At 38.6% G+C, this 11,330-nt stretch overlaps 1 protein-coding gene across 3 annotated transcripts in view; it reads right to left on the bottom strand.

Annotated features, from left to right (window-relative positions):
* Positions 1 to 1,595: 1,595 nt before the first annotated feature.
* SALL3 (spalt like transcription factor 3) overlaps positions 1,596 to 11,330 on the bottom strand; it is a 25,867-nt gene continuing 16,132 nt past the window's right edge. For 2 of the 3 annotated variants that reach the window (XM_005509816.4, XM_021297659.2), the window contains exons 2-4: positions 9,507 to 11,330; positions 8,950 to 9,290; positions 1,596 to 7,985 (exon numbers count right to left, since the gene is read on the bottom strand). The exon at positions 9,507 to 11,330 is cut by the window's right edge. In XM_005509816.4, the coding sequence (XP_005509873.2) occupies positions 7,554 to 7,985; positions 8,950 to 9,290; positions 9,507 to 11,330 (2,597 nt within the window). In that variant the 3' untranslated portion in view covers positions 1,596 to 7,553. The remainder of the gene's footprint in view (positions 7,986 to 8,949; positions 9,291 to 9,506) is intronic. The other variant, XM_065052247.1, reaches the window with a different exon arrangement.

Here is an 11,330-nt window from a genome sequence, read left to right as displayed (position 1 = left end):
CCTAGTCGCAACAAGAGAAATTAATCGGAATTAGGTGGAATTAGGTGGAGATGTGAGTAGGGACAACATGACCTGGCCTCAAAAAAAAAAAAAAAAAAAAAAAACTCAATATAATACAAAGACAGATACGTGCACAGGACAAATCTAACACTACCTTAAAAGAAAAACATGAAAACATGAAGAACATGGCCACGCATAGGTAGACAATGAAACCGAAGAAATGAGCATAGCAGTGCTACTTCACAGAAGCTCAGTAGAAGATACATTATTGCAGAAGAAAGACTGGCAAACTGCTTCACAAAGGTAGTAGGGGTTGGGGAAGAGGAAAGAAGTAGGATGCAGAGATTAGCAGCCTTGTTTAATCTAACTTCTGCTAGGCTGGAATTTGATCTATTGTTATAGGATGCTTGATATATATTGAAAAAAAAAAAAAAAGAAAAATCCTTTCAATGTGTAATACTGGTTGGCACGTGTCATTAGGGTAAACTGTGGAGTACTGGGCTGCCCAGAGTAAGGGAAAGTACTGCCAGTTTGAAGATTTAACAGAATTTTCTTTTAAGCAAATTTCCAAAATGCACAGCGAACTTGACTTCGCTACCCATTAGGTGCATTAACTAATGTCTTAGTATAAATCCCATTGGTTTCAGCAAACCTGTTTTGAATGGGATGACAGCAGACTAAAACCTAGGTGAAGCGCTAAATTTTAACTTTTAAGTGATTCAGTAAGCTATGTTGGGAAGAGTAATTTAAAAGAAAATGGGCAGAAGAAAGGGCAAGTCTCAATGAAGTTTTACCTACAAAACTCTTACCTGGAAAGGTGTGTCCCCCTGTTTGATGTATCATTTTATAACTATTCTTACCAGGAATGCTTAAAAAAGCAAAAATCAAAACCTCCTATATCAGACACATTATTCGAAGTGTGAACTGATAGAAACCAAATGGAAATAGTCCCATAACTCCTGATGACTACATCCTTTTATGTACACATTTTATCTGCTGCACACGACAAGTAGTGGCATAGGAATTCCAGCATAGGTGTTCACTTACACCCTCCACTACCAGCCTGTTTTAAATACATCACTTATGTTAGTATATCTATAGGTCCCATATGAAGTGTGCATTGTAGCAGAACAAGTGCCAGCTGATTGACAAAATTGCTGAGCCATGGGTGCTAATTGACACACAAGGAAGTCAACAACCTACAGACACGTTGACCAGAATGGGGCGGTGGAGAGATGTCAATAATTGCCAGATGGAAAAGAAAGATTCATCAGACTAGGTTCGCCCACTGTTACTCATAACTTGCATCCGTGACATGCCTGTGTGAAATCACTAGGGCTAACATCATTGAGTACACCATAAAACAAAGCTAAACCAAAACTTTCCTTACATTCAAATAAAAGAAGACAAGAGTATCAACAGAATTAATTGAGCTAATATATTTAGCGTGTGAAGGGTCGCCAAAGAGGATGTTCGCCATAGTATTGAAAATCAAATAATTCTTATCTGTAAAAAAAAAAAAATATTAAATATAGTTTGCCAATGTGGGAAACAAATTACTTTCTGTTCAACATCCAAATAATAGAAAGCATTACTTTTGGAATGATTTAATTATTTATTTTAACACACTTATATACAGTAAGTGACTCATCCTGATATAATAGTTTGTTTCAACATAGCCTAAATAAAGATTTTTATTACTTTATGAAGGTTTTTAACACATTTGAGACTTAGAAGCTTCCCTCACAAGCCTTCATAAATATCATCATAGTGACAATGTGACTTTTGTTGTCATTATTTCCAGTTTTTGTGTCTTTACTGAGGGCCAACACCATTTCATGATGTTTCAGTTGCATCTGAAATGAATAATGCTTGAGCAAATTATGCAAAACAGAGTTTGAAATTAATTCTAAGCAGCTAAAGAAATTTAAAACATATATAAGTACATGTATATTATAAATTGGTGTATAATAATATATACACACACATTTATTTTAATGTTTAGCTTTAATAGCAAAAAGTACAGTAGAATTCCACTGATAGCAAGATTTGATTCTAGATTATCCATAGAAAATTGGTGCACTTTTTCTGAAAATCAATACAAGCTCAAAACAAAACATGATATCATAATTCTCTGCTGTGGTCTAAACCCAATAATTAATTTGAATACCTAAATAATTGAATTAAACCCACTATAGTAATCAAATATATACTTGACAATGAAATACCTCCATTGGAAAATGTTACTAGAGTAAAATTTTGTATCAATCCCAAGTAGGTGAGTGTACAACATATAGGATAAGGCCTCTCAGTCCTGACTGGAGCCCATAGGTACTACTGGAGTAAAAATAATAAATAGTACATGTACTGTAAACTCTCTAAAATCAGCGATAATACCAAGCATTTTCCATCTTTGAAACACTGTACAAACATAAAACTATTCCTCACAACACCCCTGTGAGGTAGGTACGAAAGTATTACCCCATCTTTACTGATGGGGTGACTCATCCCAATACTACAAGGTGCTAGCTGACTCTGTAAGGGGGAGTTGACTCCCTAATGCCCAGAGGCTCCAGAAGTATCTAATTCTCAAGCAGAATCAGAGTCTAATTAGCGACTTGCCCACATCTCTAAAATATGTCAGTGGCACAGGCCAAAGCTGCTGGCTTTCACATTTGTCACTTTGTCCATTGATTGAGCCATTCTGCCTTGTGAAAAGAAAAAAAACAAACTACTATACACTGGTGCCGTGACATGCACAAACACATATTTTTATTTTCATTGATCTGCTGATACCTTTAATATCTGCAAAGGGAAGGCATTTCCCTGCAACTGCCTACCTTGTGTAGCAGAGCTGTAGCAAGATTCTCACATTCTTCTACTTCCATGCATAAAAGTTACAGGTTCTTTAACTCATTTATGTGAAAAAGGCCTGATTATTCATATGATGACATCAAATTCTATGATAAGGGGCACAGTCATCTCTTTTTTTTTTAGATTCAGCTTTCAGGACCTCCTTTAAAACTGGGATAATCCTGTGGTATGTACTAAAATATATGTATTCTCTTTTCTCTTTTTTTAAAAATAAAGTCCAGAATGATTTGCCTAGACATACTTTTAATATACTATATAGCTAGCCATTGTTTTGATGACATATCAAGCAAGACATCTGAACCCGGAAGTGGTTCCTCTTGCACCAGTATAAACCTGGAGTATCTCCACTGAAGCCCATGGAGTTTCTGGTGGTGTATAGGCAGGCGCAGTGAAATTAGGATCAGAACTTCCATCCTCCTGGGTCACCTGTGACTGCCCTATACCAGCAACATTAACAAACTTCATGCCTTCTTCCGGAAGGAGAATGAATGGCACGTTTGTTACCATATCCTGTGAGCTATGCACATACCTGATCACTGATGACTTCGTCATTCATTATGCTAGTGTTATACCTAGATATAAAAAACCAGACAGTTCTTTTGACTTATGCAGCATTAGAGAAAAATGAAAAAAGTAAAACATGGTGCCTTCCAGAGCACAGGCAGAGTAGTTAATTAAAGGTAGCACAAAACCAACACAAATGCAGCTTTAGCAGAACAAAGTAAAGCCAAGATAGAAAGGATAAAATAGTTAAAGGAGCAGGTAATATATTGAAGGCTAGTATATACAAAAGAAAAAAAATGGTAAAGAAGTAGTTATGTCAATCATTTGTCATAAATGTTCTCTAATAACTCACGGAAAAAATATAAGTGTTTGAAAGCCTCTCCCTCTCCTCAAAAAATCATAAGCAGCAATTTTTCTAATTATACCGAGTTCCTAAATGGCTTTATTTTTTAACATCTGCAATTCAAGCAGACTTGGACCATTTTTATCTGTGTAGCACATTTTATTATTTAATGTCTTCCTATAATTAAAAAAAGTAACCCATACATATTTAAAAATAGATACCATTCTACTTTCATCCTTTTTTTGCGGGGGGAGGAGGTGAAGGCAAGTAATTTTCCTCTTGTGTTTTGAACAGAACTGTAACTATCAGCACTCCTTTGCTTTCCTTCTCTTTTGCATATCAGGTTTTCTCTCAGCAAGCCTCAGGGATGTGCATGCAGAACACAAGCACAAATCTTTGTTGAGTCACCAGAGGAAATCCCTACCTTTTTTGGGTAGGTCTTATAAAACAAAGTATCTTCATAACAAGGCCACTGAAAGATGATTAATACAGATTTTTATCTTTTATTTATCTTTTGTCTGTTTTAAATGCAGCAGGCATTCACCACTGGATTATAACAGCTTAAAGGTTACTCAAACATACAGCTTTTTTGCAGGAGATACTTAATCACATGCCTAACCTTAAGAATGTAAATACTTTCATTTAAATCGATGTGAAAAAAATAATTTGCTTAAAGTTAGACACGCTCTGATAAATTAGGGTCTTGGAAAAAGAGAAGAAACAAAGTTATGGGTTTAAATGTACAGGTTATGTCATTTGGAATGAATGGATGCGAGTTGTCAATTTTTTTTTCTTGTTTTTTTTTTTTTTTTTTGTATTTTAGAATTTGAACTGCTCCTGAGAAATTTGTGAATATTAGGCAGATGTTTAAACAACATGAAAAGGAGGATTTTTTAGTAGACAGCACATAAATGTTCAGAAAGCAGTCAATTTGAAACAGTAGTCCTTCCAAAGGCTATTTCCCCTCTCCAAAATATTTTTTCTTCTACTGTCTTGTGAGAAATGCTCTTACAATATATTTTCGTTGGAAAAGATATTTCAATAATTCTACCCCTTTGCACAGTTAATATATATTAGAATAGCATTTGAATATAAGGTGTCGACCTTATTCCAATTTTCAGATGTGACGATTAGAAGTCATTGACACCAATCTACCACAAGTGACCTTAGTCTCCTATCTTGCTCTGTTATTAGAATAATCAAGGAACGCAATTCAGAAATAATATTACATCCTGCATTTTATTCAATTCCATATGACAAAAATAGTAACCTAGACTAAGACATCCATTTCAATCAGTAGATGTGTCAAGCCAACAAGATTTAATAATAAAAAATATTGGATCTTGGTAACAATTCCCAGCTGGTTCAGGGAGGCTCCTAGCCCTACATGGTATCGCAGTATAAAAATAGTGTCTCTCTTCACCATGCAGAGAGGAATAACCTAACCCTGAATAAAAAATGGGATCAGTCTTACTGTACCATCATCAACCATCTTATTTACAACACTTTACATATTTTTTTTCTTTTTTTCTTTTTCATTTTTTTTTCTTTTTTTTTTTTCTTTCTTTTTTTGAAGTTATACACATCCTTTAGGGAACAGAGATAACACTACATGGTATCAAATACTAACAAAAAAAGTCACACCAAAAATGACACAGATAAATAAAAACATTCAATTGCTGACATACAGCAACAGTAAGCCACCTCAGTTTTCTTTTTTTCAATGCTTGGAAACACCCCTAACCACCCACACACTGTGGCAAAAAAGATGTTATATTGTAGAGATGTTTCAGATATATCATTTTGCTTATATATAGATATATATATCTATATATCTCAATCTCATCACTGTAGAAAATGGAGCTGTAGAGTTCATTGTTCATTTCCAATAGAAACAAAAAGCTAATAAGTCTTTGAACATCTTTTCTCTCCATTACATGATGGCAGAAATAATCCATCCTCTTACAGTAATGTTTTTTTGTTGTATAAGAAAGATTGTCCTATTTTTCAGTCTCAACTGAGAAGACCTCACTGTCTGATTTTTTATTCAGGGGCATAAAACTCCTTGTGCTGTTACCCAGCTACCCATAATGTCCCTCAAGCAATTCTGCTGGATGGAAGTTCATAGTGTCAACTCCACCATGCTTGTAATGCACAAAAATGAGGTAGTATGCAAAACATTTACTGTTCAAGTTTTGATTAAGCCCCAGTCTCCTCAGCATCCCCAGCCTAGCTTACGAGTGGAACCATTCCCTTTATTTAATAGGTGTAATTTAAACAATGCCATCAACATAAAATTATATTTGATTAATCAGAGTACATTGTGCTTTGGAGCAATCTGAGAAGATAATCAGCAGGAGTTGGAAAGAAATGCAGAATATTTGTACACTACTACCACTCATGCTGCCCAGAAGTTATTATTTTGCTTCTGTGTTATTAGGCAGTCGACATCTTTCTTGTGGGTATGTGTGAAAGAGACAGAACAGATTACAGTAAAATTAAACCTACACAATGTTATTCTTCCTCTATCCTAGGCTTGTATTAATATCACACTCCTAAGATAAATGTATCAGAATTCTGTCAGGGGTGGGTGGTCACGCTTTTAAGTATGCTTTGTAGAAAAGTTAAATGAATCATTTCCATTTAAGAAATGGCAGGCCCTATATTTTCTAAGTTCTCTGCGGCTTTTCTGCTTAGTTAAACAGAGATCTCTCATTCTTCAACCTTAAAACAAGAAACTGCAACAGGGTTCTCCCCCTTATTCCTTAAGTCAAAGTACTATTTATAAAATAGTTTACATCTTTGTTCAGCTTCAAATTATAGACAAACCTCCCTAATACAAAATACTAAAAGTGCAACAGTATAAATTAGGAGTTTGCAACCACATTATACAAACATTACCTCTTTATTGTACAGCTTTGATAACATGGAGTATTTACTCACAACTCTTTATAATGCTGTGAATAATTTATGGTGTTAAGGTTTGTCTGTAACTTGTTTTCCAATCACTGAGCTAAAGTCCACACTACATTTTTTTTTTTTCATTTAATAGAACAACTGTCCACATAGCAGCTACAAATACTTAAATAAAAAAAAAAAAAGGTTTGTTACTGACAGGTACTTGCACATGAAAAGCATGCTATCTTTCCCGATAAAACTTCACAACTTTGCCTGCATTGAAGTAAACCACTTATTTATAATAAACAAAACTTGATTAAAAAAAAAGAAAAAAAAAAAAAGAAAAAAAAAGAAAAAAAATCACATAGCCAGGTGTATTTTGCAGTACAAAAGCTTCATTTAAGTTTGGGGCTAGTATATTGTCTGTTACCCGCATAATCTTAACATTATAAATACTACAGACAAGGATACTGTAATAATACACAGCATTGGGGTACTAAATCACTTATTTAAGATTCCTAAAAACATAGTCCAAGTTTCTAACTAATTTGAACAAAACCAGCAAAAAAGTGTGACAGAATGCCATAATGAAGCCCCCCTTTCTCAGGTGATAGTAAGTTTTGTAAGAAGCACAGTGGATGTAGACTAGCCTCTTTCTAATGAAGTTATCCCATGATTTGTTTGTTTTCTGTTAAATTGAAAGGTTTCAAAGTTCTCAGTAACAGTCAAACTCACTGTTGAAAGAAGTACCATGCAGATCTTGCAAGACGACTTTTCAGCAGCCACAAAGTTATGTATTTCTGCTATGGGTAAAACTTTAAAGGGAACCTATGCATTTAGGTCAGGAAACTAATGCTTAGCTTCAAAAGCTGTACATGGAACAGGACAAGTGTTTGTCAAGTAGTGGTCTAACAGTTATTTGGAATGAATGCTTTTAATTTATGCCAATCTCTTTATTATCCTCAATAAATCTGGTGAATGGACGACTGGCTCCTGTTTCAGAACTTGCTTTGTCCAGACCCACAACGGGAGGGCTGCCGCCCGTGCGAGCTTTGTCCATGCCACCGGCAAGGTTACTGAGAGGCGGGATGGCGCCTCCGCCGAGACTTACTGGGAGCTGGGGAATGCCTCCGTTCTGTATGACAGAAATCTCATTGTTCTTCATAGCCAGACCGTTAGTGATAGCAGCAGCATATTGGTTCCAAAAACTGGGGTCAACGTTCATGGCCCGAGCTGCCAAATCCTTCTGGAACATCTCTGAGAACTTGAGTGCGTCGCCACCGAGCAGAGCCATGGGGTTTTCCACGGAGAGGCGGCGGCCACGGCGTGCAGGGGCGTTATTCCACATGTGAGTTCCCATGTGAACCTGTGGAGCAAATGGGGACAAGAAGCACCCCCAAGTTAGCATCTTCTGGAAAGGCACCTGGCCTGAATTTCTACTGCTTACAGTATCACTTGCTTTTTTAAAAAACACCTTTTAGTTTGCATTGAAAACAAGCCAGTTCCAGTTAAGACATGGTTCTAAGGCCCAGTCAACTTATACTAAGAAAACCCAGCTCTGTAGTAATTTTTCGATGTGCATTTGCTTCTTCTCAGTGAAAACAAATGCAGCGCCACAAGAATAAAGAGCACGTATCGTCTTAGGTTAGACAATTTCCCATGTAAGCTGGAAGCCTTCACATGCTGAAGATTACCAAGTACTAGTACTAGGAGATGGACATTTTTTCTGCTCTTTCCCTTTCTTTATTATCATAGTATTTTATCTCATGTCAGAGGCATCAATTATTTTGCTAAATATAATATTTTTTAAAAGGACATTGAAAATATATTCCCTAGGCTGTGTCCTGATGGTTAACCAGACTGCGGGAATAAGAGATGTCAGTCCTGTAGCAACCTGCTGTAAATCAGTGTGAAGCAGCTTTAAAGTCTGCAATGGCTGCACAGCAGAATAGAAAATGGAAATTTTAGAGAGGCACCCAAGGAACTGAGTGAGATCTGCATTTCATGTTTATAGTGAGGTTACTTTGCACTGCTGGTCCACAAGAACTGCCAGAACGCATCCATCAGCTGATTGCATGTGCCATCACATCTGTAAGGTGAACTACAAGATGCATGTATGTACACCCAGAACCAGTGTTAAAGTCTGCACAGGCACTTTTCAGTCCCTATCTTAAACACTGTGGAAGCATAACATGCACCACCATACAGCAAGCATTTCCTTGAAGCTCCCTTCTCTCCTGTCTTTGGGACAAACAGCACTAAAACCTGCTAAGTTCAAGTACACTGCCTTAAACCCCCCCGAGCCTTTACAGTTTTATTTGGCCTCTTACCTTAAGATTCCCCTTTGTGGTAAAAGCTCTACCACAGATTGTGCAACCAAACGGTTTTTCACCGGTATGGGTGCGCTCGTGTATCTGCAGTGCACTTGCTGAGGAGAAGGTCTTCCCGCACGACTGACAGTTGTGCTGCTTGGGAGTCCGGCGAGGGGGGGGTGCCAGCATAGGGGTGATCCCCGGACTCATCACTGTTTGTGGTGCAGCAGGAACCTGGATTCCAGCTGGAAGCGAGGGAACCTCACCCAAAGAGATCGGCTTGCTGTGACCATTCACTTCCATTTTGATCATGGTAGGCGCTGTACTGGTGACCAGGCTAGGAGTACTTTGGCTGGGACCTAGAGTAAAGTTGGGTTCAAATAACTGAGAAGGCAGCTCTTTTAATTTGTGCGTCAGTAAGTGCTGTTTTAAATTACCCATAGTGGAACACCCACGATTGCAGACTGTACAAACAAATGGACGTTCTTTAGTATGGCTGCGGTAGTGAATTTCCAATGCACTCTTACAAGCAAAAGGCTTGCCACAGATATTACAAACAGTACTTTTAAACTTACCACGTTCTCTGTTCAGGAACAGCAGGCTAAAAGGAGCCTCCTCTTTGATGACTGGTCTTCCCGGGTTGGTGGATGTCAGATCTAATGCGCCTCCATTTTCAGTTGCTGGTGGTGGACTGTCTGGTTTTTCTGTCTTTAATTGTATTTCTTGTGGTTCTTCCTGGTTACTGAGACCTGGGGACTTTGATCTGAAACTTTCACTATTGCTATTTACAGGAGACAGAGCTTGCATGGAGGAAGAAGATTCTGACATTGCAGGACTGCCTGCACTCTGGCTTTCAAGATCGCCAATGGCCGACGAGGAGTCATTGCTCAAATGGTCACTTTCCCCTGATCCATTTTCTATGGATTTTAAACTGGTCAGCTGCTGACAGTTCATGACAGAATCAATCATTTTCATTTGATTCTCCAAAGCAGCAATACTGGAGATCACAGAAGGTGGTGAAGAAGGACATGACCCAGAGTAAGAGATAAGGGGTTTGGATGAGTCACTTGCAGTGTCCTTTATCTCTGGGTCCTCTTCCATAGAATTTTCATCAATGTCATCATCAAAGTTGCTCAGTGTGTCAACGTTCTTCTCATCATAGGAAAGCTCTGAGTCCATGGCATCCTGGAAGCCCTCTGGTAGCGGTGTGTTTGGAATTTGCCCACCCATATGCATACGAATGTGCTGCTGAAGAACAACCGCATTTGTAAATTTCTTCTGACAAATGGGACACGAGTGCTGTACTCTAAGTGGTGGCTTTGCTCGATGAACTCCAAAATGCGTTTTTAGATTGCCTTTTGTAGTAAAGGCACGTCCACAAATTTTGCATTTAAATGGTCTTTCTCCTGTATGCGTTCTGTAATGCATCTTGAGAGCACTCTGACAACTAAGCACACGGTGACAAATAACACATTGATTTGGATCTGTCATCTTCTTATCAATGTTCTCCACTAGCTGTTGTAGTTTTGAGGTTTCTGACGTTTGCATAGAGTCTAGCAGACCACCAAATGGAAACTTTGCCTTAAACTGGTCAGACACTGCTGGAAGCACAGGGTTTGGGAGGCTTGTTGCAACGCTGCTGTCCGTAACAGCAGTAGGAATTGAAGACGTGGAAGCTGTGGAAACTTGCCCACCTGCAGAAAGGTCCCCAAGCCGCGTGCTCGTGGGAGGCAAAGTAACAGGTTCTGCTTTTGTCAGAGATGAGCCACTCTGAACGGGCTGTGGGGATTCGGCAGACACTGGAACACCCGACTCAGAAGTGTTCAGGCTTGGGGATAGAGAAGTGCATTCACTGGAGGCAGGAGAAGGCCTCTGGGGTGACCTGGCCATGGGAGTGATGCTTGGAGAATCTCCATAACTGTTCATACCAGGTATAGTGGGGGGCAGCTGGAGCCCGATGGAAGTCGGGACAGTTGGTAAAACAGGCTTGCTGTCTAACCAGGTTGTGACCGGCTTTTCGGGCGGCAGTGACATCCCATAGGGGATTCCAGAGCAGGTGGGCACATTATCGAGGTATTCTGGAACAGGATAAGGGTTCATCTGAATATGAGGGTATTTCTCTTTATGCCTCTGAAAATGAACTTTCAGGTTGCCCTTTGTGGAAAAGCGGTTTCCACATATGTTACATTTAAAAGGTCTTTCACCTGTATGCGAGCGGAGGTGAATTTGTAAAGCACTGTCACTTCCAAAGACCTTGGCACAAAATCGGCATTTATGTTTAAAAAAGGGATCCTCAGAGCTTGACTTGGGTTCAAACACTGACACATTTGGTGGCTTTCCTTTGCGGTGCTTCATAAGGGCGGACAGAGGATCTAGCGCATTAGCAGTTGCAGCAATGC

Source organism: Columba livia, chromosome 2 (genome assembly GCF_036013475.1).
Source record: "Columba livia isolate bColLiv1 breed racing homer chromosome 2, bColLiv1.pat.W.v2, whole genome shotgun sequence".
NCBI lineage: Eukaryota > Metazoa > Chordata > Aves > Columbiformes > Columbidae > Columba > Columba livia.
This window is presented reverse-complemented; position numbering and strand designations above follow the sequence as displayed.